Source organism: Plectropomus leopardus, chromosome 18 (assembly GCF_008729295.1).
Source record: "Plectropomus leopardus isolate mb chromosome 18, YSFRI_Pleo_2.0, whole genome shotgun sequence".
In the NCBI taxonomy this organism is placed as follows: Eukaryota; Metazoa; Chordata; class Actinopteri; order Perciformes; family Serranidae; genus Plectropomus; species Plectropomus leopardus.
The window spans coordinates 9,305,321-9,333,318 of record NC_056480.1 but is presented as its reverse complement, the minus strand read 5'-3'; the positions used below and the strand labels follow the sequence as shown (position 1 = coordinate 9,333,318).

General features: G+C 43.8%; 1 protein-coding gene across 5 annotated transcripts; it reads right to left on the bottom strand.

Annotated features, from left to right (window-relative positions):
• Positions 1-8: 8 nt before the first annotated feature.
• LOC121957911 (adhesion G protein-coupled receptor B1-like) lies at positions 9-23,267 on the bottom strand. 5 transcript variants are annotated; one of them, XM_042506714.1, is made up of 32 exons: positions 22,976-23,267; positions 19,043-19,935; positions 18,031-18,180; positions 17,834-17,932; positions 17,313-17,477; positions 16,720-16,884; positions 15,427-15,591; positions 15,165-15,329; positions 14,968-15,069; positions 14,773-14,879; positions 14,451-14,645; positions 14,273-14,341; positions 13,120-13,228; positions 12,525-12,668; positions 12,361-12,430; positions 12,075-12,177; positions 11,635-11,678; positions 8,596-8,722; positions 5,457-5,560; positions 5,245-5,347; positions 4,993-5,143; positions 4,813-4,882; positions 4,652-4,718; positions 4,459-4,544; positions 4,101-4,272; positions 3,870-3,965; positions 3,715-3,754; positions 2,898-3,520; positions 2,759-2,794; positions 2,550-2,654; positions 2,284-2,334; positions 9-2,054 (listed from the first exon to the last, which is right to left on the bottom strand). In XM_042506714.1, exons 2-32 carry the CDS (start codon positions 19,743-19,745, stop codon positions 1,857-1,859), a joined length of 4,584 nt encoding a protein of 1,527 aa, XP_042362648.1. In that variant the 5' UTR covers positions 19,746-19,935; positions 22,976-23,267; the 3' UTR covers positions 9-1,856. The 5 variants fall into 5 exon arrangements, with proteins under 5 accessions (XP_042362648.1, XP_042362649.1, XP_042362650.1 ...); XM_042506715.1 differs by having other exon boundaries at positions 3,715-3,751; XM_042506716.1 differs by having other exon boundaries at positions 17,313-17,474.
• Positions 23,268-27,998: the final 4,731 nt, after the last annotated feature.

Sequence of the window (27,998 nt, the reverse complement as noted above, 5' to 3'; positions counted from 1 at the left end):
TGCTGTGAAAACTGTACATTTACAGGAGGTAAAACAGAACATAATAAACAGAGCTGTGACAAGAAAATACAAATGGGTATTCAGTACAAGTAACTCGAGGTATGAATCGGGCCGAGGGTTCAAAGGGACGGGGAATTTGGCTGGTGGTACATACTATTGAGTTACTGACAAGGTTATCAAAAACACAGTTACAGAAGACATGAGGATTAATTACTCTCTGCTTAACAGCGGAGAGTAATCGCAAAGATATCCTGAAGCACAGATATTCATAGGTTATCATTCATCCTACGTAATGTTTGCTTTATAGAAGTACAATTATCTACCTGTCACAGAGAGCTCCAAATATGGAGTCTTGCGCTAACAAATCTCTAGTGAATAAATTCCTTGAATTACTAATACAGATTTGTCATACAATATTCCCATAAAGCATCTATATGCTCTGTAAATATGAGGAAGATGGTATAAAAGTTTTGAAACATTGGTAAGAAAAGATTCTGCCTAAATCATAATATCAGTCTTGCTTGAGCATCAAGCGCCCATCATATTGCACTATTTCACACTGATGGCTAGAAACACAAATGTGTTGAAGTCTCGAGGACCCGGCGCCGCATTGGAAGTCACATCAGCGCCGGGAGCCTCTTGCTCGGTCCAAGAGTCCTGCAAGGCTGAGAAACAAAAGGGCGATGATGAAAGGTCTCGTTGACCCCTTGAATCCACATGTACGACATGGAAAAGCCTGCATCTTGTGCCAGCTGAGAGGGGCGGTATCTCCCCACCGACCTCTTAACATTTCCACCCAGCGTTTTCCCAGAGTGCACTGCTCTTCCTGCATGAGAGTCTGTGTTCATCCTGGTGCTGGTGTTTTGGTATCAGAACGCTGGACACAGCCAGGACACTACAAGCACCTCCATCACCACTCAGTATGTTTGTCCCAATGCAGTCCATATGGGCTCACAACACAGTAAAGATGCAATTTTTGGAGCCAAATGTTGTAGGTCACAACACAAAATAATAATTTTGTGCCTGACAGAAATGAGGGGGATGATCAAATCAGAATGTAAGTTCTAAACTCAATAATACTGAAATCATAGCACTGACAATAATCATCAGAATAATAATAACGAAAGCAGTGAGAAGCTTTATTTGTGTGATTAAGCCTGTAGAGGAGTTATAGTCTCTTGGAAGAGTCTCATTTTAGAAGCTTTGAAGCAGTTCCAGGTGTGAAGCAAAAAAACCACAAAAACAGAAGAAAAAAAAATCCCAGAAAAACAAAATGTGTGCGCCCATCTACCAAAGTGTTGGACTCCAAGCATGAATCTGGTCTCTTATGCTTTCTCGCCTTGTTCTATTTTGGAAGTTAACTCGGCTGAAAGAGCCAAGAGTTCCGGCTGTTCCTCCCGAGAAGCCGGGAGGACACACCGCGATATATTATCTCATTTTTCTCCAAAGTTGAGTTGAAGGAAAAAAGAAGCACAGACATGTTGACCACATCTTCTGAACCAGGAGTTCAGGAAGCTCCCAGTGAAGCGTTAATGGAACCACAGCCAGTCCTGGTCCGTGGAAACCACCGTCCGCTCCACTTACCCTCCACCTACCTACAGAGCACTCTGACACGAGATGCTTTAAGTCCACACAGAGAAGCTACATTAAACATCCCATCACCACCACATCCTCTCCTCCATCACTCCTCTTTCTTCTCTTCCTGCTCTGGTTGAGGGTTTGAAGACACTGATTCTGGGACTTACTCTCTCACTTCCTCCTGGTTTCCTCTACTCTATCCATTCAGGATCCCATTCCCAAACCAAAAAGGTGAACGAGGTGAAATCAGGTGGCTTCTCTAGCCCCCCTCCTCCCCCTCAGACCTCCGTCTGCAGGTCGATGATGTCCTGCCCCACCAGAGGGATGGTGGTGCCGGCCTTTTCCCACTCCACAGAGTGCAGCTCCAGAGGCGAGGCAGCGAGGGGCTCCAGGTCTTTGCGCACCCACGCGGGGGGCGACTGCTGTATTCCGCGGACTCCCTCCCACGGCCTCTCCATCGTGCCCTGCTGTTTGTCCTGTTGAGAAAGAGAAAGACACTTTAACACAAGGTGTCACCCACCAGCCCTGAGCAAAATTCCTGATTTAATCAAAATGAAATGGGCTTCATTACATCGGAGGTGTTTTTCTAATAATGAATGTCATTTGGAGGGAAATGATTCCTCCTCGAGGCAAGTGTAATATCTGATTGTGTGTCTGGTTTATAGGTGAGAATTTGAGATTGTGAGTTTGTACATAAACACTCACACTGTGGTTCGTTTTGTCACTTCCTCCTGAAGACACACTCCATCTCACAGACTGTAAGAAGGAAGGAAGAAAATACAGCCTTAATCAAATGACCACAACCGCTGTTTAACACACAGATCACTGGTTGTTTTAGAAGGTCATTCTCACACCAAGGAATCTTTTAACGTTAGGATTGCCTCTGCTGTGTTCCCCGTGTTTTGTTCTGCGTTTCCTGGAAATGAATGCCTATGGAAATGGATGATGAGCTCAATATCACGATATGTTACCTTGCTGTCAGAAGCAGGCGACTCCCTGTCTTTCTCAGCGTGATGTAGCTTCCTGTTCAGGTCCTGGAACATGTTCTGGTGGCGTTTCTTTGTGTGCATTATTTTCTAGAAAAGACAAAGAACAAAAGATGTTACCCTCAAAATACAAATGCTTGCCACAACACATTTAATACATGTCTTTAAAGGCAGCATCCAAAACAAATATTTACCTCAAAGTCCAACTCAGCGTAACGAGATTTCTGCCTCTGCAAAGAAAAAGAAAGGAAATGGGTTTAGTTTTAGAAACATATTACAGACACTGCACAAGGTTTTTTCTGCAAGACGTCCAACTCTTCCATCTCCTCTTACCTCCAAGGAGCTCATGGACAGTGTAGAGATGGTCTCACTCTTGGACATCATTGAGTTCATGGACTCAAAGGTGTTCTCCAGGCTGCTGTGGGTGATGTGAGACTCGCTGGACATGTTGTGGATGTTCTGAATTGGTGAGTCCCTCTCGGAGTACGACACGCTGACCTGGTCCAGAGGGATCGACTTCATCCCGAAGGCGGCCTGCGGCTCGGCGAAGGGCCCGCTGAGGTGCATGAGTCTGGCCTGTGGTAGCTGCTCCACGCTGATGTTATACTTCGTTGGGTCGTCCTTGGGTTTGGACCTCAGGGTTGAGGTGGTGTTGGGCATGAGGACGTAGCTGCTGCCATCGGACAAGGTTCCTTCTGCCTGAGCGCGAGCGAGATCGGCATCTAGCTGCTTGAAGAGTTCCCCCTCACAGACATACACGGGTTTCCCGCAGGATGGGTCGACTCCTCCGGCCAGGCGGCTCTTCTCTCTCTTCAGGGTGAGGGTGTGGCTGGAGTATTCGGGGACGGCCTGCATGTGGCTCTTGTTGGGGTTGGATGGCAGGGTGTGGAAGTTGGAGCCCATGGGGAGAGGCAGCTGAGGAGGAGGCATCTTCTCCTCAGAGGAGCTCTTCATTCCTTTGAAGAAAAATTGTACAGGAGAGACTTAAAAAACAATAAAGAGCAATGCCACATCCGAATTTAAAAAATGGCTTCAATAATACCTTCTATTTTTATGCATGATCAGACGTTTTAAGTGCAAGGCTCGCAGAAATTGAAATGGAAAAATGGTTAAGAGCTAGAAAAAGAAAGCTGATGTAAAAGAGGCTTACCTTGTCGGCTTGAATCTCCGTCCTTTTCGTTATCAGACTGCTGATAAAAGAATAAAAAAAGTTCTATCAGTGCTTAATGTATGCACACATTCATTTAGGGCTTAAATGCAAGAAGCACTCAAGACATTAAAAAGGCAATAAGCCAAGAAATTTACCATATGCTGGGTGTGGCCATTGTGGAGGGAACTGCCAGAGTCTCCATTGCCGTCGTCCTTGCGGTCGACCACTCTGCACTTTACAGCTTCTTGAACCTAATGGATGGAGGGGAAGAAATTCAGGGAATTGCATCCGAACCGCAGCTTGCGTAACCTCATCAAGAAAAACCATGAGAAGTAACTTTCCTTTTGATTTTAACTCCTGTTACTTTGTCTATTGTTTTTGCTTACCTCTCTACGCAGAATGCAGTGAACCATGACAATGATGAAACCCTCCAGAGAGTCAAAGACGGCGAACAGGATCTGGAAGAGGGCAGAGCGGCGGTCGGTGATGGCCAGCACGGCAGACATCCATGTGAGCGCCAAGAGGGGCAGAACCACACAGGAGCTCCAGAGTGATGCTCTGCAAAGGGGGAGAAAACAACAGATTAGAATCACAACAGACTTCTGTTTCTCGCAGCTCTATTCGCTCCTGTTGTTTGATTGTGACGCCTGATATCAAAGCACATCATCAATATACCTGTAATGGCACTGATGAGGGGCGATAAGCGCAATACTCTTGTGTACAGAGAAGATCAATAAGACCTACCCGGCTCTCTCCTTCAGCTTCACGTCGGTGATGCCGTCCTTGGATACCAGCTTGTTGAAGACCAGAATACCAATGACCATATTCACCTGTTTGTAAGAAAAAAAAGAAAAAGGATGAGACAATGTAATAAGAGGTAATGCATTTAAAAACAGACTATTGTGATGGATTGGGACGCCAAAGTCGGGATGTGTACCAAAACAACAGCTGCAGCAGGGCCAACAAAGGAGTAGAGGAGTCCGCCCTCAAGAGACAGCCAGCAGCTAGAAAAGAGAATGAATATTAATACTCAAGCTAAGGAGGAGCTTTTCAGAATAAAAGCAGAGAAAAGAGGAAAAACAGCAGGTTGAGACTTACTAGTTGACAGTGCCATATCCTTTAGCCTTTGTGAAACCCACAGACACAGCCACCACCAGCGCAGGAAGGCCTGCAAGATAGAAAACACGCAAAGTTAGAGCCGAGTAAGATAAAAAGCCTTTCAAGAAAAGTGATGCAACATAAAAAAAGAGAGATGAACATAGAGACAGGTGCTCTTACCCCAGCCCAAACACAAGAAGCGCTTGCGGATGATGCGGTTGCGCAGACGACCAGTGACAGCCATGTAGGACTGCCAAGCTTCTGTCAGCACCCAGCAGAAAGAGGAGAGGAAAAAGAAGTGCAGGAGAGCAGCAACGAGAGTGCACACCACCTGTGGGAGCCCAGAAATGAGAAATCTGTGTCAGCGGCGCTGATGCTTCCAAAAATCCCCAAAGCAGAGAGGTTTACAAGAGAGGTGGAAAAGTGTCTTACCTTGTTGCGAGCCTGAGTTTGTCCGACGAGAATGAGGGCATTGGAGCATATGATGGAGAGGCAGAAGTTGATGAGGATAACGGAGCGCTCGGAGCGGATGTACCTGGAGTATTGAGAAGGGGAGAATGAGTTTAGGGAGGTAGAAGGGAGAGAAACAACAGTATATAATGTTAGAGGCCAACATGCTGGACTTTGCTGCTAGGGCTACTTACTTCCACACGGAGACGTAGATGATGATGAGGAGCAGCAGGGTGAGAGAGGAGACCCCACAGCCAACGATGAGAGTCACGGACGGGAGCAGTGCCTTGTCCATCATCTACAGAGGGGAGACAAGACCAAACGTGCCTCTTAGAGCTGATTACAAACACGCATTCATTCACTGAGATCAACACACGCACTGGCGAAGCCTCTGGGTGCTGCGCTATCTGGAAGAGCAGACAGCTCCCCGTAGGCGAACGGCTGAATGGCACAATCAGGCCACGGCTGAGGCAAGGTGACCCCAAGGTGAACATGTCAGAAAGATGGAGCGGCAAACTAAACAAATGGTCAGGGTCACTGCGTTCCTCCAGTGCGCTTTTGAGTCAGCAAATGAGGCGAGGAGGATACTGCACATATATCTCTCCGCTAAGCAAAGAGGGGGGTTGTTCGAGTCCCAGGGGGAGTTCATGAGGGCCGCTGTGTTCAGTCATTAGTGTGGGCAACCTTCTAATCATTGACAGACATCCTGAGCTCCTCTTTTTCTCCCTCCTTTAGCTGCTTTTTTCTAGCTTTTTTGTGCAGCCCACCCCTGCAGGAGCGAACAGGTGGACCATTATCACCTGTGCATTAATCTGCCACCACCTGCCCTTCTGATCTCTGACAGCAGCTTAGCGCCTGCTTCTGCCAGCGGCGCTGACCGCCCCATGTTTCAAATAGCCCTGGCACCCAACCTCTGGTGGAGCAAACCGAGGAGGGATTGTCTTTTGCCTGTCGGACCGACGGGTCACGGCTGCACACACAAATCTCAGCTCCTAGAGATTTCACAAAGCCCTCGCTGCCTGGCAAACACACCTAGAAACCTCCCTAGCAGCTAATTGTGTGTCCATAATCCTCGTCTGTCTCACACCTACTCGAGTGGCTTTAAAGGGTTTTGAGTTAATCTAACACCTCTGATCAAGTTGTCATCACCGCTGTGAGCATGACAGGATGAAGCCCATTCACAAATGGTGTGATTATATTTTTGATAATGTGTGGAGGGAGAAAAAGGGCTGCAGGTATCAAATTAGCACAGATAGAGGGGGATGAAACAGACACCGCTTTGGCCTTCATTTGATTTACGACAGCCATAAATCCTTATAGTGCGAGCGTATGTGGGGCATGGTTTCTACAATGTTTGCCATTGCTGATAGTGATTTAAACGGCACTATACTGAACCTTTAAAGGATTGTTTCTTGCGTGCTCCACATAGGTCTTTCTGATATCGAAGCACAGCTGGTGAAGTCCAGCCCACGGCAGCCAAAGACTAATTTAGTGTGGCAAATTTGTTTCAAAATCTATCCAACTACATTAGAAGCGCCCCGAAACAGATGGCAGATAGCAGAGCGGCGAGCTGTCGTTTTGCCTCAGCCTTTACTGAATCTGGGGAGAGAGGGGAGAAAATAACAAGGGCGATACAGTATGTTCTGTTCCCTCTCTTCCCAATCTCTGTATCTGGGTTGATGCTTGCACCATGGGTCTCTGAGTGAAATCCAGACAGCCAGTTTGACCTAAATATAACGCATGTCTTCTGCCTGTCCTTGACTGAATCACATGCTCTAATTCTGAGCAAATGTGAAGCAGGTAAACGTGCAGAGGTTTAATTGATTAACCCCGTGGACAAGGGCATGTGCTGCACTGACTGTGTGGGCTGCTCCCTCTGGACCATCATGCCTCCAACACACATGCTGCTACAGGACTATATCGAATTAGAGCTAACACACTGCAGTATCTGGCTGTTTTTTCCACATCTCTCTCTCTCTTCTTCTCATACATGGGAAGACGTTATTGAAAATGTCCACGGTACACATCAAAGGATGGCTGGAGAGGCGGGCGGGCTGGAGAGGCGGGAGGGAGAGAGAGGAGGAACCATCAATGCATGACCAGACGTCTGTCTCTCATTGGTCCGCCTCTCTGGCATTTTCAGGCTCGCTGCTGTGGCCGAAGAGGAAGGAGGAGGAGGAGGATGAGGAAGAGGAGGAGGAGGAGGAGGAGGGTGGGGGGGGTGGATGTAATCGAGAATTCAGAGATACTGGCAGACTGGAATGATTGGCGCAGCTGCCTTTTTTACTGTTGCAGGAGGTTGAAAGGAGAAGGGGGGGTTGTGTGCAGCCTATAACAAATATGGGAGGCGCTGTTCAGACTGGCAAGACAAATCAAACCGAGGATGTAAACAACAGGTTGGGGGGAAGAAACAGAGACTGAATTAGCTTAGCTGCAGAAAAACACTGCAGTCTGAATTCATGAGCTTGTTTTGCCACTAAAAGGAGGAAAATAATACAGACTTGAAATATGCATTTTCTCACACTAATAGACATGTGTTGATTGTTGTTGTGCATGCAGAGGCAGTCAGATGCACAGCAGAGATGGGCAGACAATTTCCTATGTGCTGGGGGCTGTTCAGAGTAGAGATGTGTTTTCTTCCCCCCCTCAGCATCTCAGTTATCAAAAATCACACAGGCCGAGTTTGCGCTGCAGAAGCCGTTGCCACGGCAACAGGAGAACGAGCAGCTCTAGAGGCAACACAGTCTACAGGGGAAAATTACACATTGTCTTTGCGCATGAAATACAGCCATGATTTCGTTAATAAAGGCATCCGGTGCGCACAGTTTCCCCAACACTCTTAATCTTACATGCATTATTCAAAAACCATGCATAGACATTAAATGCATAGCCAGTTTACGCGACAATTGTGTCATTTTGAATGACTGAATTATGAATTTTCATGCAAGCAAGCGCTATTTTCCATGATCATATTTATTCTGTCGATTATGCAGCTGATTGCAAGCAAATGTGCATCTCGTACAAAAAAAAAACAAAAAAACGAAAAAGATCGACACACCAATATGCAATTAATAAAAAAAAACAACTAAATGCAATCCCCGCATATCAACATGTTGCTCGATTATTTCATATATAAACAGGCTATAATTCTCCGATCAGCAGCAGCAGCACCTGCACGGAGACAAAGAGGTGCTGGCAGGCAGCGCTACAGCAAACCGCTCGAAAACAACATGCACTGCACCGCATTCACACACACACGCACACACACACACACACTGCAAACAATAAATGTCTAACAAAAATGAGCATATTGTTAAAAGACAGTAGACTTACCGTGTCGAAGTTGACGCGCGCTAAAATGGCGAAGGTGGAGAGGCTGTCACACACGCATTTGGTTCTGAATGAATGAACGGGGACCGCTCTGCAGCTCCGAGCAGACCAAGACCCGAGCAGAGAGGAACTGCACAGGGAAGGAGAGGGAAAGGACGGGTTAGGAGGAGAGCAGAGATCTGACAAAGCTCTCATGTGAATGTCTCTTAACTTTTTTTCTACTCATATATATATATATAATATATATATATATATATATATATATATGATTAAGAAAAATAAATTCAGAACATTTTTAGGATTTCATATTAGATGGCCCAAGGTAGACATTGTTTTTGATTTTATATAACATACTTAAATATTAGATCCAATGGGAAAAATATTATGTTATTAACTTAAGGGGTGCCAGTGAGAAAAGCCTTCATGGTGGGTTTTCACATTTAAGTGATTAACATCCATCTGTGCTGTGATTAATCACGACAGGCTTTAATAAATCTCATTATTAGCATAATCTGTATCCTTTCTTGTTATGGGAAAAGATTATTGGCAACACTTGCACAGTGCACTTGGGGACAAAGGACAATGTGTTCTCTCTTTTGAAAAAGAAGGAGGTGGGTGATTTATGATTTCCATTTATCATCCATCACTCCATCTCATGATGGGAATAAGGGGGGTAAAATTGATATGGCATATTGCGATATTTTGCGTGGCAATATTGTATCGCCATGAATCAATTTTTGGAAATTTAGGCCATATTATATACCTTTGGTAGCCTATTAGAATAAAAAAAATCAATGGCCTTTTCAGTCCACTACATACATTTTGCAGTAATAACAATGATTGAATTGAGGAACTTCGTCCTTAAAACTTTATCTGATAAGATTAAACAGATGTAGACAAATTTGTCCTTTTCACAGTTAAAAGTGTGATAAACCGCAATATATTGCAATATATGTTATAGCAACACTCAGTCTAATCGCAAAACATTAAAATTGCAATATTACTGTATTGTGACAATATTGTATCACGATAAAATTGTATTGCATCACATGACCATGTATCGATTGGTCATTATAGGAAGAATTAATTCTGTAATCACAAATTAAACTTTTAGTACTAGAATAATAAAATCAAATGCTCTTTTAGTCCACTAGATAAATCTTTCTACATTAAAAAAGTGAGGTTAGAAACTTAACCTTAAAAGTCTTATCTTATTAGATAAAACACAGTTTTTTCAATAATATTGTCTCATGACAAAGTATCATGATAATATCGTATCCTGGGACCATATTTATGCAATCTAAAGCAAAGTTAAAGTATTAATGAATAAAAGACCCTTATGAAGAATGTTAGAATTTAAAAGTGTTGTCCATAAAAGGATTTTTAACTTTACATCAGATTGTATTGGTTGTTTGTCAGACTTTCAACCTATACCATGTATTTCTATATAAAGTAAGCTTGTTCTTTTTTTAATAAAAGCGACTTTTGACACAATACATATATGATATCTGTCTTGATGGTCCTCAGTCATACTGAGCCAACCCTGATCAGACAAAAAAAAAGAATTAATTACATTGCAAGCAAAATCAATAATGACAGCTTCATCAAGGCCATCTTTTAAATGAGATGCACTTCCTGTCTGATGGCAAATCAGCTTCTACAATTGCCTGAATCTACAACATTTGTGTGTGCAAGCAGGATCAGCAGCAGATGCCACAGAGCACAGAGGAGGTTAAGGCAATGAGCAGCACCCTCCGGCTCTGACTGACTGGTAAATACAGAGAGGCATCATCGCCAGCAGGTCCGGCCTGGTGCAGAGTGTCATGTGCGCGTGGGCCGCGGGGCAAACTCATCGTGCCAGTTAACTGGAATGGCATCTCAGCAGGCTTGGCTGCACAGTTTAATGCGTGTTATGTTGGAGCTGTCATATCATGCAGATGGGTTAAATGTTGCATGATGAAAAGTAAGCCAAAAAAGCATGTGCGGGTGTGTCGTGTTTTTCCTCAATCTTTTGTCACAAAAAGCTGCAGATCAGTTTCATCCATCTGGTTAAAGTTCAGAGACACTAATGGAGTACTTCCTGTGATCTGACATATGCAAACATTGACTCCCAACTCTGACATCAGCTTCCTCTCCTCTGTCTGTATCCTCATGTTAATCACATCCGCTGTCAAAAATGAATCTAATTTGACTTGAGGCACATTGCACTCCATCCAAAAGCATTATTACATTTTCTCCTCTAATTCCTTTTTTTGCTTTTGCTTTGACTCTGGTTGTTTATGTAAAAGAGGAGTGTGTGGGGGGTCTCCGGGTACAGGTGCATTGTCATTTCTTATCTGTCCTCCACAAGTGTGCAAATCTATCTAAATGCAAATGGTCCACCTGTGTATTCTTCAGGAGGGCAGAGTGGGCCTGGGGCTGATTGATCCACGCCAGGCCACCAGCAGCTCCTTTCATAAGTCATTCAAATGCATTTAAGCATCTTTAAAAAACTCCCACGTGCCTTAGCCATTAACCCTGGCGGTGACACATGAACGTGGCGAGAGAGGGAGAGCTGTCTTTGTGTTAAGATTGACACTCTGCGGTGTGACATATAGGGACACTGCGATGAGTTTACTCACTGATGTATGTAATGAGGTTAGAAGGTATGCCTGTGTTTGCTTCCCTCCTCAGGTTGTGGTTCATTTAAAGATCGAAGTGTCACTCAACTGGAACCACTGAGGATCACTGAGGTTGTCATATAAGTCGTGCAGTAAGTATGTCAGACAGCCGAGGGAGGCCTGGAGCTTCCGGCTGGGAGTGATGGGTCAACATGTTGTGGCATTGCTGTGTCGTCCTTGTTGGGAATGACTGACATGAGTGTAGATCTGGAGATAGGGGGGTTGTATGGGCATATGCAGTGAGAGATGCATGACTGAAAGGACCTCAGCTACAACTGAGTAGATGAACACGTGCCTTACGAGGTCACCCAGGACAGGAAATAGATGTGAGTGATGGTTTGACGCACGTTTAAGAAGAAAAACAACTGTGGTCAACACTTACGCATCGCTCTCGTCCCATGAGAGGCATGTCTCATTCATGGTGCCCTGCAAAAAAAAAACAAGAGAGGCAGATGGAGAAGTCAGTGTGAGGAGTCTCTGCAGAAAAAGGAAACAAGTAGGCTGGGATGCCGTACACAAAATGTGTGAAATGCAACAACTTGGTGACAGCCACCTGCCCACATTTCTCGACTCCCTCCCATCATAACACACGCAAGAAACTAAAAACAGATCCTTATCAGCTGCAGGGACTTAATTACTGCGTGTGATATCCTCATCATCAACTGACCGGTTGTGATCTTTGCTGGGTTTCGAGTAAAGTAAAAGTCACAGTGTCACTGCAAATGTCAACAAAATGTCAGGCCCTGTGTGCCACGGCGAGCAAACACCCAGAGGGGGGTTGATATTTTTTGTAAGGCTCCATCAGATTGGGGAGAGACTTACATTTTGGAGGTGGGGGAACTCGATCTCAACGGGGGAGGACAGGAGAGCAGGGGTGGGCTTGACGATCACTGTCACCACTTTGGAGTTCAGGAGGGAGGTGTTACTGTGGAGAGAATTACTCGTCAGTGTCCATATGAGACGCTGAATGAATATAGCCAAGGTTTCACATGAGATTTCTGCAAGGCCTAAAGAAGTTAAATTGTGAGTGAGGCGCCATCTGGTGGCAGAAATATATATTGCATGTTAGGCCAGTTACATGCATATAAAAGCAGAAAAATTGCATTACCTCTGGAAGGACAGCAAAGAGGCGAGGTTTCTGTAGAGGACGATGCCAGTCACAAAAGCATCGTTGCCGTCTGGAAATACAAAACCACATGCTTAGACTCAAATTCATAGAAATTCACGCTGGTTGATACAGTATATAAAAAAATGATGCCTATTTGATCTTACCAGTTTGTTCGATGGAGAGAGCATCACGGGACACAGAGATCTTCTCCTCTGACGTCCTGACCCAGTCCAGCATGCCCCTCCAGCCTTTAACAGGGAAGGTGAAGTTGGAGCTTGTGGTTGTTGGGCGCTTGTGGATGCTCAACACTAAGGAGGACACAGATTGGGAGACAGGATTTGTTAGCGAACAGCACTTACAGAAGAGGTCACAGTTTTTTGTGTGTGTGTTATTTTAATACTCATCTCATGCCAAGGACATTTTGGTTTCATGTGTGTCCAAACTGAGTAGTCATCCTTGCTAAATCCTGTGCGAATGTCACTGAGTCCAGACAGTCACACAAGTCACAGTGACTCAGAATGTAAAATTTACAGTTATTTTTACAGTATTTGATAAGTTTATCCCAAATTTACTTGCACGGCATCTTGGAGATGGCACAAGTGATATGGTGACACCCTTGTCAAAGTGAAAACTGATGCATTCTGCTGCTTTTATGGACTCGAGATCCACAAGATGAAGATTGATGCACTCTCCGGCTGCAGAGAGGACAAATCATCCTGACTGAGCAGAGAGCAGCTGGCAGGGGAAATTAGGGCTCACCTAAATTCTCAGTGACTTCATAAATGTCCTGAAAGCCGCTCATCTGCATGCCGATCATGTTCACAAAGTCCTCGACAAGTCGGAGGAACTCCTTGATGTTTGGACCCATCTGGAGAAAAGGAAGAAGAGTCAGGACTAATTTGTTAATTATATGCAATTGAAACATTTAGTGTAATTAAGCACTTAGACTATTGATCACATGCTCATATCTATATTTTCTGTTCTTATGTCAGTCCAGCTTATTTTCTCAGAGCACTCAGCAATGGAGTAAAAAAAAAAAACACTGCTTGCTGCTATGCAACCTCAGAACTTCCTTAAGGCCATAAATGGGCAGGCTGTTGATTCATACTCAGGTTTTTTGTCCTCTCGCTCACTCGGTGGAAGGGAGGGCTGCCTGACTTGCGTGTCTCTGACGCAGAATTGCAGCGATGTGGGCGCAAGGTGTGTGCTTGTATGCGATGTGCTTGTATGCGGTGTGCTGTCTACGTCCCCCTTACAACCGCCATCAGTATGGCATAGAGACACAGATTGCAAAGTGGGCGGCAGTGATTCTCCCTGATTCAATCTCTCTCTCTCTCCTCTGTCACCTTGAAGTGTTTGCTCTCTCCTGTCATAACAGCCTCCACAATCCAATTTCCCATTTGTGCACAAATATGTGTTTACTCTGCAATAAGAGTATTTTCTTTGTCTAACTTTTCTGCACTTGCTTATCGATATTGGGGGCTGTATCTTCCCTCACTTTAGCCAGATTTGTCATGAAAAAAGTGAATCAACAGGTGGTCAAACTAGTCAAAGCTCTATGAAGTCTGTTTTAAGTGTAACTTTTGAATAATCTATAAAAATGAGGTAAAACTAGAGTTTAAGTTGCCCTCTAGACATGTTATTTAATTTGTTTGCTTATCATTTTAGCTCTTGGTGTCACAATTTAATCCTCATCCAATGTTTGGGTGACTGAAAGACCATTTGGGAGTATTAATCAGTGCAAGTGCACCCAGTCATTGATACCCTGCAGCCTCTCATTTTCAAATTTTTCCAACTAACTAAAACACACTCAGTTCCTGAGTTTGTCCTGCACATGCTCATCTTGTCGCAAGCACGTTTGCACAGCAGATTTATTTTCGCCCCTGCTCACACACACACTCTTATCACGTACCAGCTGGGCCTCTTCCCATTTTTCACGATGTTCCTCCTTCAGTAAGTTGCTGATTGTCTGGACGTAGTTCTGCAGATCATTAAACAGGAGGCAGAGATGTGACAAAAAATCCAGCTTAATTAGAAACTATTTTTGGTCAGAGAAGCACATGTTTTATTGCTCTTTAATCTCAGTTTACCTCAACGTCAGCGTTGCTCAATCTCAGCCGGGTTCCCTTGTACAGCTCAGTTGTGTTTTTCAGAATTTCCATGATGGCCACGAGGTCGCCGCTATACTTGGCCCCTTCATCGGAGGAGAATCTGAGGCGGGAAATCACCTCAGCGACCCCATCCACGCTCTGCCCCATCTGCGCCTTAGAGTTGTAGTCCCTTGACTGCAGAAGAGGAGTCTAGGGGTTAATCTGAATCTTTGCCATTCGCTAGTTTGACTTCACTTCTGGGAAATTAGCTGTACGAGGACATAACAGATGAGGCATTTAACATTTTAATTAGGGGGCTTACCAGCATCTGAATGTTCTCATAGTTCTTGGAAACACATTTGATGTGAGTCGGGTTTTCCCAGGAGGCAAGACCTACAGCGTCCAGAGTGCAGCGGCGCAGAATCAGACCTGTTAATGAGAGGAAGCATATACTTGTAGTTTGCATGTCGGGGAGGATGATAAACAGTGTAACATGCAAAAGGAAAAGCCTCTGTACCGGCAGCATCAGCAGGGCAGGCGATGGCAGCCATGTCTCCAGCGGGGGTTTTCTTCCACACAACATCTCCAGTGCTCTCCTCAGGGCAGATCTCATGGGGCTCTACAAAGTTTGAATAAGTAGAAGGATAAGTTCTCTTCCTTATTAAATTGTATTCTACTGCAGCTACCTTTATGCATTGTTTTGGAGCCACTTACCAGGGCATCTCTTCTCATTGCAACGCTTCTGCTCTCCTTTTTCACCGGGGCAAGGCTCTCCACCAAAGAAAGGCCCTTCACACACTCTCTGTCTCTGCTGGATGCCTCCACCACAGGTCTTGCTGCAACTTCCCCAAGAGCTCCACGCATGCCAGCGACCATCAACTAAAGACAGAGAATGTTTCACAACATGAATTTTGGCATTCTAATTCATCTTTTATTTTGTGACTCTTAATCTGTGACTTTGGTATCTGTTTTTTACCGGGGCATTCTTTCAGGAAGCAGTTGATCGTCTCTTTCCAGCTACCATGGCACTCAGAACCCCCATATGATGGCCCGTTGCACTCCCGGACTCTCTGCATGGTGCCATTAGAGCAGGTAGCAGTGCATGGGCTCCAGGTAGACCACTCATTCCAGGTACCGTCCACTAGAGGGAGGCAGAGGCAAGGCAGTTACAGCAGAGTGCAGGGACCAGATGCACCCTCAGGCTATGGGCATCACAGCACACTCACTGATGCTATTAACATTTCACATGGCCTACTTAAGTCTGAGTTTAAGTGAAACAGAAAGTTGGGGCTGCATTATCTCTCCTTCAAGGATGACTGTGTGTGCCTTTTAACCTCTAATATACACTGTCCAGAAAATAAAATCAAGCTGATGTCATTATGAGCATTATTAAGAGCACCTGACTCAGCTGAAAAGTGTTTTTCTGGCGTAAAAAGGTCCAACAGACCCATATTTTTGTCTTAAAACTCTATATTGGGCATTTTAATATAGAAAAAACAATTAGGGGGAATCATGGTTGACCTAAGGAAAACACTTTTAGTCTTCAAGATATAATTTAGGGATTAAAAAACCTTTAAAGATAAAAAAAAAAGTAAATCACTTTTGCTAGTAAAGTCTCCCTTACAGATTAAATAAAGTTCATAGTCCAAAAAAAGTAAGATTGGTCAAAATATTTAAAAAAAAACTAACATGGTAAAAGGCCTATTAGGATGACTCAATTTTCTAAGCTTTTCACTTCCAAATGAGAAGTGTAATCATTTCTCAGTAATGACTTTGCCTAACAGCCCTTCCTCCCTTTCAGACAGTAATTCAGCTGTGGCACATTGAGACATCTGCTGCTGCTAACATGCAACAACAAGGAAATATACTGCTGCGTAGATAGAATAAGAAGCATACATGTGATAATAATAACCACCAATCCTGGTATGGAAAAAGTTGGATAAACCAACTTTAAAAAGCTGTGCTTTCAAAAAGAGTGAAATCCTTTCAGAAACACAAGTAGGTGGCAGAGTAGGAAAACGTCTAATGTGTGAGTGACCAAGAGCACAGCATGAGTCACCTGCAGGTATTATAAAGCCAATGAGTAATACCCACAGAGGCTTTTATTCTGTTGATGAGTCAGGTGTCATGTCAACCTGCCACTGCAGTTGCTGTTTGTGATGTTGGTGATACTAATGAGTGGTTTAATTAGCGCTCATGTATGAATCAGTTAGTAGAAGGGTCAAATATTGTTTATTGTTATACATATGAAAAATCTTCCCTGATTTACCTGGACAGACAGCGATGTTGCAGAACTTGGTTTGTCTTGAGGGGCCGCGGCAAGGCTCTCCTCCATTCTGGGGTGCCTTGCATGTACGGGTACGGTCACGATAACCACGGCCACATGTGGAGGAGCACAGGCTCCAGGGGGTCCACTCATCCCAAGCACCATCCACTACACATGGGGAACACAGAGAGATATTTTCATGAAGACTTGTTGTTGTTTTTTTCACAGCTGGTATTATGAAGGTTTCACAGGCTGCAGGAAGATTTTGCAAGCTGTCCACTAGGTGAAGCAGTTCTTCACAAAATCCCTAAAACACTAAATGCACAAACTATTAGGGAGATTTACTTGAAACTGAGTTACAGCCTCTTTGCAACAATCCAAATCTCAGAGCGTGAAAGCTCAAAAACGCCTCTCTAACGCCTTCTCTTTACCTTTGTGATTGGTGTTATATAAAGAGAAACCATTTAGGCATAATGGCTTTTACCTCTACTTCAAAAAGACTAAGAGAGTGTCATCTTGAAAATGTGTCCACATTTTCAAGATGACACTCTCTTTTCTCCTCTTGTCACACTCACATTAGAGAACCAGGCACTAACCAGGGCAGACGGCGGTGTTGTTGCAGGGCCGGTTCTCACGCAAGGGGCCGGTGCACTGGGTTGTGAAGGAGGAAGTGGCGCAGACGCGGGTGCGGCTCTGCCCGCCCTCTCCACAGGTGACTGAGCATGCGCTCCAGGTGGACCACTCATCTGTCTTAGCATCTACTGCAGAAAAAAAACATAAATTAGAGGGTCAGCACACCAGCACGCTGCTGAAGACGCACATCTTTTCATTGGCATATGATTGACTCATGCATGCTAACTTAAATTTATTCAATCTTTAGTTGTGCCTCATCATTAGTTGTGCTGAAAATTGCTATGTAATGTTCATTCTCTCCTATGTTCCTACTGTTGTTTGCACCTGTATTTATTTTTGTATTCTGACTGTTAAGCACTTTGTTCAACTGTGGTTGTTTTAAATGTGCTCTACAGATAAAGTTTGACTTGACTTGACCAAGAATCTCAACATTTTAAAGCATTTTAACTAGATTAAAGTGTGCAAAACACCCTTCCTATCTCACCTGTTTGGGTTGCAACAATTCCATGGTTAGCATCATCAGCATTGTCTCTCTTCAAACCAACGATGGCTCTCAGACCCTGGCTCCTGTTGCGCTCTTTGCCTGTGGGAATTTGAAAATTGTGTGATTACTGCATTGAATCAGAGCCACCTGCAGTCAAGTGCTCCCAGATAAATGACTTAATGGCAGGTGGGGCTTACCAATGCAGGGCTGAGGGTTGCAGGCCCGTCCTTCTTCAACTGTTCCCTCGCACACAACATCCTCGGGCTGGCAGGCTCGGCTGCGCACCTGGACTCCACCGCCACACTCCTGGCTGCACACAGACCAGCGGCCCCAGCCAGCCCAGCCCTCTGCAGGAGGAGAGAAGAAGTAGAGAGTTTGGATATTGTTGCAGAGTTATTCTTTTGACTTTTTCTGTATAAAAAAGTGCAAAAAAGCATAATGGAGCAAACATTTCCTTTATAAACTTGCATAAAGACAGGAATTGAGTATAATTTGTGCAGAGAATAAGCATATTTGTAAGCAGCACCGAGGACTTAAGCTGACAGATATTGCATTTGATTGTTTGCTTTTAACCACTTGGTGTGAACCACGGCAGAGTGGTGGGTTTAGGGCCAACAGGTGCGTTGCTATGACAACCACAAGTGCTGCACTTCGATTTCCGCTGCCAGCAGACTGGGAGGTCTTTGTGCTCTTTTCTACCCCTCCTTCCTCCTCCCGCCTAACACACAAACATGCCCTCTATCCCTCCCCAAATCCCCACGTTCCTTGCCAAGCGTTAACAAGCCTGCCTTAGACATAATGCAGACCCGGCAATGTGTGCGGTTCAGGCAGTCTCGCCAATGTGGCCCGAAGATGCACAAATACTCTAACACCTTTCATTTACTTCTCATTACTTTGTGGCGGCGGAGTGCACATCCTCCGCCTGTGCCCCTGCTCTACAGACATGGATCATTACTTTCAGCAGCTTCTGAGAGACAGCAGAGCTGGAGACCGCCTGCAGAGCTGTGTGGTCCTTGAGACATGACCTCCCCGTGTAGCCTAGTGGATGTCATTATAAAACAACTTAGCAAACGCCAAGGAACACACTGTTTATGTTTGTTTCTTTTGAGGCGAGACAGTTAGATAAACCTACTGAGATTTTTCTTTTTCTTTCACTTTTAAAAAAGTTTACCCCTGAGATTAATCAAAGCAAACTTGTTACAAACTTACTGATAATCTCAGCATCGCGTCCGTTGTCTTTGGGAACAGGAAGGCATTTCTCAACGTAGACTCCGCCCCTGTAGCAGCTTCCTGGCTTCCTCTTAGGGGCCTCCCAGCACTGGCAGGGTGTGTTCATGATGCCGCAGGGATAATCATGGGTGCTACTGGACAGACACTTCTCCAGCCACTGGCACAACATCTGGCAGGCGGGCATGCTCGGGTTCCTTTTCCCCACGACTAGAAACTCAGCCTTGAACTCACTGACTTCATTCTGCCCCTCCAACATCTCCACGCCATTCCTCGCTGCCACCTTGCGGATCTGCAGGAACTGCTTGCTGGACTCAAGGTAGGTGACAGTGGTGGATGCGTCACACAGCCTGACGACCTCGTCGAAGCTCTCCATGCCCAGGTAGGTACGGGAGGTCTCGATGAAGGAGTCGAACTGGAAGGTTCTGATCTGGCGGGGTACGCAGGTGTCGGTCGGCTTGGTGATTTTCATGTAGACGGTGTAGCGGCGAGGGTCAGGGTTCTGCAGGGTCCAGGAACAGGGTGTGGAGGGCAGGGTGGTCGTAGAGGAGAAAACACCGAAGAAGCGACTTTGTTCCAGGGTAGCGCAAGTAGGGGAGGCCGGTCCGGAGGGAGTGCAGGAGGTCAAACCGAAGAAGAGTAGCACGAGGGCCACACAAGGGCCGGTAAGAGCTGACCACGCCATTTGGTCGGCTTGGATCAAGGATGGTTTTGTTCTTGTTTCTGTAATTGCTGGTTGGACCAGGTCGTTTCTTCTTTGTTGCAAGTTACTGCACTTGTCTCAGATCTTTTGATGTTTCTATGAACCCCCTCTGGAGAGCTGTTGTAGGCTTTAGTGCATCAGACACACTGTCATGTCTGTATCAAAGAGGGATCTGCACAGAAACAGGGAATGAAAGAGAGGAAAAAAATCTGTCAGAATGCTCCAACATCTGAATTATCAAAACAAAAACACATCAGTATGCAGGATAAGAGCTTTCTCTCCACAATATTCATGATGTGCATTTTAGTTGGACCCATTGTCGATTTGATATTTATGCATCACGGATTTGCCTCAGATCAGGATCATAGTGTTTCGGGGCAGATTGAATGATCTAAAATGCCCAGTTCTTTGGGACATAATTGCTCTGGCACTGCAATTACAGTCCTTCACAGCAAGCTGGTATCTCCAAGCTCTTGCTCTTTCCTCCCACACACAGAACTGAGCTGTGAATCATGTGCGTCAGTCTGACGTCTGTAGAAGCATTGCTACTGGCAACCACAGACGCTTATTAGTTCCATTATTTGTGCAATGCACTCTTCCTATTGAGCGGTAAACAAGAGAAATGGTTAGAGTGCGTCCATGGCGAAGTATGATTACATGCCCTGCTGTTACACCTGAAATTGCTTTTGGGAATATCTCCTGCATTGCATACCAGAGCACAGAGTGAAATGTAATGTGCATCTAGAGTGAATAAAATGACAGTCACTCTTGCGTATTGATGCAAATGCATGCATCATAATAAAGATGCATCAATTCTCAAAAGATGCATTTTTATGCTTCTCTGCAGAGGGGCTAAATGCATTCAAATGAAGCACCCAAAGTCTTTGTATTTTTTTTGACATGCTTTATGCAGACTTAACTTAATCTTGTACCAACTCTGACTTTGTCACTGAATAACTGACCCTTCACAGAGAAAGAGTGCAGAGTCAATATCAAGGTCTCTGTACCTGATAGGACCAGCTAATGTGCCTTGGAGCAGCGATGAGGGGAAAAACTGTTGCTCAGCAACATCTTTCACACGTGTGCTGCCTTTTCATGCCTTCCATCTTATTCTTTCCTTTGCAACTGACTACTATCAGTGTCAGCAGACCAGAGACATTACATTGTCTGTATAAAGTAAGGTGTTATTCAAGGCTTAACAATAAATACCTGTGCTTGTTGTAAGTGCCAGTGGGGCTAATCATAAAGAAGGGGCACTACAGAGACACGGTGGCACAATTGATGCCTACAACGATGTTCACTTTGACAAGCACCTGCACTTTTCAGGCAGAGAACTCATAATTACATTCCTCACATCTCCGCCTCACTCCAACCCTCCCTCTCTCCGCTCTGTGAGCAACACAGCAAAGACCTCGGCTTTGTGTAGGTGGGTGTTTCTCTCCCGCCTCCCGACAACCGGAAGCTCCATGAATGGACATCTGATGAGACACGCAGTGAAAAGAAAGAGGTCCAGCTGTCGTAAGAGCACTCTGTGTTTCTGTGTGGCTCGTTTTCTACACAATCTCTCACTTTTTCCACCTCCCCGCCCTCCCTCCCCATCTTCTGTCCTTTTCTCCTGCTTGTCCATTTGCTGTCGTCAACAACATTTTTGCAAAGCAGGCAGCCTGAAAAGTGGGGCATTTGTTTGTATGAAGACAGGCTGTATTTTTTGCAGATCAGTGTGAAAAGAAGAGAAGTGCAAATTTGCCATCATGCTCTCGATTTATGCTGCCGTGCACAGTTTGTAGCAGCCTGTCTCATTCCAGATACACAAGTCATAGTGGGTGTATAACTAAGACAAACAAGACTACACTGTAAATAAAAAATGTGCAGGCGTGAGATCAGATGTGACAGGCTGCAGATTGTTAAGTAATTTGCATGACTACCTGAACCAGAAAGCTGGGAAAAGATATGTAAGACAACCTGAAATGAAAATGAATCAAGACAAACTGATTGCTGTTCATCTGATGCATACAGACTTATGATTTTCCAGCTAGACTTGTAGATTATAAGCTTTTCTATCAGACTTTCTCTCTGTTGACTGATACATTTTTGCCTCGTGTGTGTATGTTTGTGAGTGCAACAAAGACAGAAAAGCAACCACAATTCCCTGACCTCACTCTTTCGTTTGCAAAATGCTGTCTTTTGCTGAACTCAAGGAAACACAATTTTATGGCCATTACAGGTCATCCTTTATCCTACAAATTGCTCATGCCTTCTCTTCTGTTGTGCCCGGTGCAGATAATTGCACATGTGAGCAGGAAACTGGACCACTTGGAAGCTTTTGTTGCAAATCCATGTGACAGCAAAAACAGCAAGTAGCAAAACTAAACAAATCACGGCAGATTGCTGACAGCAACTCCCTGCATGATGGGGTTTAAAGTCTGTGTGTTTGTTCAGATTCATGCAAGGATGTCATGACGAAATATCACTTGTCAGGCACTTATAGTGAATCCTATAATGCAGGAGTCTTTCCTCTCTTGAAGAAGAGTGAAACAAGCAGAGCAAACAAACTCCAGTCTGCTGATTGCTGTGCAAGTTTGTCAAAAAGCAGTGTTTGACTTAAACACCTACAGGGAGAAATTCATATCTGTTTTTAAGACATCATTGCAAAAGCATCCTCATTTGGCAGCAGGTGGCTGCTATGAAACTTTATAAATCTTCATCATGCAGGTCTTACTGTTCTAGCATCTCCCACAACCACATCCCAATCTGTAATGCAATCTAGGAGATACAAGAAAATCAGAAAGTTGTAGCCAGTAACCTGTTGCTACAGTCTAACTTTCTGCTGATCGTTCACGTTGCGTCGTCACCCAGCGCATCACTACAGTACTAAAGTACTACAGTGATGGCGGATGATGATGATTGAATTTTCCAGAAAATCACAAATCTGGAGGGAAACGGACATTTTGGCGATCAGATATTTGCAAAAAGCAATGCACTTTGCAGAAGCCGCCTGAGAGATGTTAGAGAGAGCTTCAGCACCACGGACAGCGACACACGAGTCAAAGCAGACAGAAGTGCTGAAACAAACTGAGAAACTGCAGGAAAACACTCACATATTCTCTGTAACTTCCAATGTTCAGCCCAACAACACTTAAAAACATACAAACTCGTATTCACAGAAAACAGACATTTAAAAGTAAAAGGAAATAAATAAAAGCTTGTCTTACTTTGACAGCGTCTCTTGGAGGTCTTCTCAGTGGCTCTCTATCCGCTCGCCCAGGTGTGTCGACGCCTGGCTCGGGTAGCAGCTGCTGAGCGTCTTCTCAAAAACTTCAGATCTGGACAGAAAACTTTCGCCGAGCTTGAAGCCGCTGAACGGATGGTCCAAGCCCGAACCCCGGCACGGCTCGATCCCAAGCTTCAGTGCAGTCCACTCTCACAAGCAAAGAAAAAATAGTGACTCTAACCAAACTCCAAAGAGTTTACTACCAACTTTGTTTAGCTGCTATATCCAGAGGAACTGGCGTATAGCGGAGTGATCAATTGGTTGAAGCGGAGCTCCAGCAGACAGTCCGGTGGAAGCAAAAAACGCGGTCTTGTCTTTTCTCTCTAAGCTCCAGGATAAATGTTGGTACTTCTACTCCCGGCTTCGGAGTCTTCTTGCTTGTGGTCTTTGCACTGCAAGCGGGTCCAGTCTCAGTGTAGCTTGTGGCCTGCTCGTGGAGGTATATATCCAACCCCGCCCCCCCTGCTCCAAGTTGGAGTTAGTGCGTGGATGGCGTACTGAAGTGAATGAGACAGCAAGCAAGACGGAGGGGGGAGTGTGCGGGGGAGAAGTGTTTGTGTGCGCGCGCGCGTGTGTAAAGTGTGACTGTGTCAGCACACGGAGGAGGGAGGGAGGGGAGGGACTTTGAATGTGAGGAGAAGGGAGGGATCTGTGTGCATGGAGACAGAGACAAACGATTATGAACACCAAACTACGCAGATATCAACGCAGAGCCAAAGGTACCGGAAAGAGGATCAGCGGAATCAATGTGCATGGTGCATGCACGAGGATGAGACAAGGAGAGGCACTCTTTCCATTGAGATATGACAGTGCGCAATCACTGCAGAGAAGGATTTAGTTTAATGGTCACATTTAACCATGAAATATTAAGTTACTTTAGAAGAAAGTTGTATTTTCCAGTGAATTTCACACACATTTTCACATACACAAAGCTGGATTCAGGCTCTCTCGCCAGGTCATTGGGGGTATAAAGGGATTGTCTCCTTTTTAGGGTTCATTAAATAGCAGTCAGAGTTACTGAACGGTCATATGAGATTGCTTTGTAAACTGTGCAGATGTGCAGAGGCATGATTTTCGACGACACTAGTCATTTAACCCTTTGCAACCTGAGCAAATTGACTTGATTATTTTCAATGAGCATTATACGAGAAATGACCCGAAAAAAGATTTAAGAAGGTACAAGAACATTACGTGAAAAATAGAAAGGAAATAAAAATAAAAAACAAAAATAAAAAATAAAGTGACTAAAGATTAAAATATACATACATATATGCATTCTATAACACAATTTTAAATATATAACTATAATAATCATAAAATAAATACATTTATACATATATATCAAATTGTTTTAATATATTTTTATTTTTTTTAATATATACATTTAAATATAAATATATATATTTGCCCTGTTTTTAATGTATTATTGTCTCATAATTTTCACTTTGAAAACTAATTTTGAGGTCATTTTCTTTTCACCTTTCATCAGTGTCTTGATCATTGTCTTTTTTTTAATGTTTTTGAATTAAACCAATTTGCTCAGGTTTCAAACTTTTAAATGCTTGTGAAATGCATCTGAGTGCAGCACAAGAAATCTGATGTCAATCCTGGTTTTAAAGGGTTAAGTGCTAGTTAAGGTGAGGCACAGAGAGTGAAGTAATGCAGGAGAGGAAACACGCTCCGTCTGTCTCTCTCTCTCTCAGTCACACACTCACATTCTCAAGCACACACAGCAAAGCGCGCACACACACTCACACACACACACACACACACACACACAGAGGAATCAGGCGTCCCTCCCCTCCATCCCTCCCTGCTTCCTCCTCTGTCTCTCTCTCCGGGGATGTGGGCGGATCTGGGTAGTTCTCCGTGTGAAAGGGATAACCTAACGTGGGTGTCTGGCTGTTGCTGTAATGTTGGCTTGTTTCCTCTTCGAGTCAAACTCTGAAAGAAAGAGAGAGAAAAACCCAGAAATAATAAAAAACTGTCCAAACAACATGAGTCAGGAAGTGCCCAAACAGAACAGTGATCTTCCTCATTATTGTCCCTCATCAAGAAACCTGAGCGTGGTAGGACTGAGGAGTCATGCTGTGCCCTGCTGTGGTGGCATGGGAATATTTAGATGTCACGTCTTGTTGGGGGGAGGCATTACTGTATACTTTACAGAGAAACATAAAAGAGTCATTTCCTCCTTCGATAATTAGTCTTTATGGTAACATAATCCCACAACCTACAAAGTAAGGGTACCCAAAGACCCCAGAGGGAGACTTTTTTGGTGTCATCTCTCACAGGTGCTATACGCTATGATTCCAATTTTTCACGACTTTGTTAGTCAGTTTGTTCCTAATTACTTCATATCATCATTTTCTGCTTTAATTACTGCCTCCTGAAAGTCCAAATGTTTTGGATGCCAAAGTCAAAATCATCCAATTCTGCCTATGAAGATTCAATAGATGGAGCTGTTTATTGAGTTTCCAATAGGTCTTAAATCACATATTATCAGTGGCATGGGCAGAATCTGAGACAAAAGGCCCTTGTGCACAGATATGCAAAAGGACTAGCACCTGTCCTACATAAGAACAAAACACAAGACTTTATTGGGGTTTTGCCTCTGTTTCGTGGCTCTTTGTGGTCATTTTGTGACTCATTGGGTCTCTCTGAAGTCATGTGCCTTTTGAGGTAATTCTGTGTCTTCATTGGATGTTTTTTGTGACTGTAGTCTTTTTGTATCTCTTAGAGGTTGTTTTGTCCATTTATGTAGTTCTTTTGTGTCTCTTTGCAGTTCCTTGCATTTATTAACGATATTTTTGTGTCTCTTCCTGGTCAGTATATTTGAATTTCAGTGACATTTGGCAGCTGAAGATTGGGACCCTAACACTTTGGTGCCCCTGGGCCTGTGCCTGGTAGGCCTTTTCAGTAATCTATCCATGCAAAGTGCACTTTTTCAGTCATTACAGACACAGACTCCTTCTTGGGCTCTTGACGACCTTAAATACTGCTCTTCCTAAAGTAGCATGATGTCAACAAAGTCAACAAACTGTAGCGATCCTAAAATAACAATAACCAGTTTTTCTTTTTTTCAGATGACATTACATAACTAATAATGTTTTAGGAGGAAACAAATTGACATTTGCTATGATGGTTGTGTCTTTCAGTAGTTTATTTTGGGAACCCAGTTACTAGTCCTTGTATGTTTGGCAAATGAGGGTTAAAGCCATGTATTATAGTAGATTCAGAGCACAGATTTGTCCAGTTTAAGTCTATTTCCGAGAATAACTTGGGGGTGATGGTGACCTGCAGGACCGGAAATTTCTCTGTAAATGTCATTTGGAAAATGTGCTGTTTTTTCAGCACATACACCAAAGCTGGACAAGGCACACAAGTTCAGGTTGATCCAACAGAGTCACAATTGTGGATTTAGGGTAATCTATTGGCATAGATGGTATATAATATTCATAACTATGTTTTCATTTGTTTATAATCACCTGAAAATAAAAATAGTTATCTTTTATTACCTTTGTTACCTGGCACTGGCCATTTGTGTTTTTGCGTCGGCCGCGGTGATTCTCCTACATGCTTGGCACATGGGAGAAGTTTCAGTTCTGAAACTTGCCACTAGATGTCACTAAATCTTACACACTAGACCTTTAATCTCTTATTTTAAGAAGTATTAAAATGTAAAATTGTGCTTTTTTTTAAAAAAAATTTTGTTTTCTGTCAATTTTTATTGCCTTCACTGTATGTAGTAGTCTAATTTCATCATGACTGTATTTAGTGTTGAAACATTTAGCCGTCAACTATTTTGAAGATTTTCTCTGCCTTTATCACTGTAAATTTAACACCCATAGGTTATGAACTGTTGGTAAGATATAAAATAAATGAATGATTTTAATAACGTCAACTTAGGCTCTTGAGATTATAGTCTAAGAAATTAATTTAGCTCTGATGGTGTCATATATTTTTATTAGTATCATGGCACACGCAAAATGTTATAATAATATTCTAAACCTTCTATCATTAGAAGTAGCACTCTACTTCTATTCAAGGAAACTATCACTTTTTAAAATTAAAGATAATTTGAAACTCGTCTCTATGACCTAATAGCATGCATTAAAATACCAGTGCAGAAAATCTGTCTTGTCCCCTTCCAGGCTTCCCAGCAGTGTGGATATGTGAGCGTACAGCCAGCCAACCTATTCCCTACAGTGAGCCACACTGCTGTGAGTTATGAGAACAGCTGCAGCAAAATTGCATTTGTTGTTTGGACTGGAGTGGACAAACAGGCTTATGACGCTGGCACCGCAAGAAAAACAGAGCAGCATTAGTATTAATTCACACGTTTGGATGGCCTCAGAGTAAAATGTGTCACTATGAAACAGTTTCTTGTACAGTGGGACACAATAAGTCACGCCACGCTTACGTAGAGCTGCTTGTCACCATCATGTCTGCAGCCCACACATTTGTGCTCTCCCACTGTAAATTATATAGATTAAACCCCATCTTTTGTAGATTACATATAAATCCCAAAAACACATGATAGACAGTAATTACAATCATATCCAACTCATTCTCACTCTGCTTCTACTCAGTATTAGTCATAAATGTACACATTGTCCTCTATCAGTGTGAAGTGGATGTGTCATGCACCTCAGATCTCTCAGTGCGCACATTCAAGTGTGTAGGTTTCATTTCAACACTAGGGAGGAGGGGGGCCCATATGTAATGGAGGGTTGGGGAGTCCTTTACCAGAACATTTTGAGTATCAAACAATACATTTCCTACATTCTGGTGAACTCTGATACATTTTTTTGCATCACTTCATGGTGTAAATGCTTTTCAAGGGAGACACCCAGGGTGCATTTTCTAACTAATAGACATCAGCATGAAACTTCCCCAGTCAATTAATTTTAGTTTTCTGAAATGTCATGTTTTAATATGCAAATAAGATATGCACTGATTTGCAT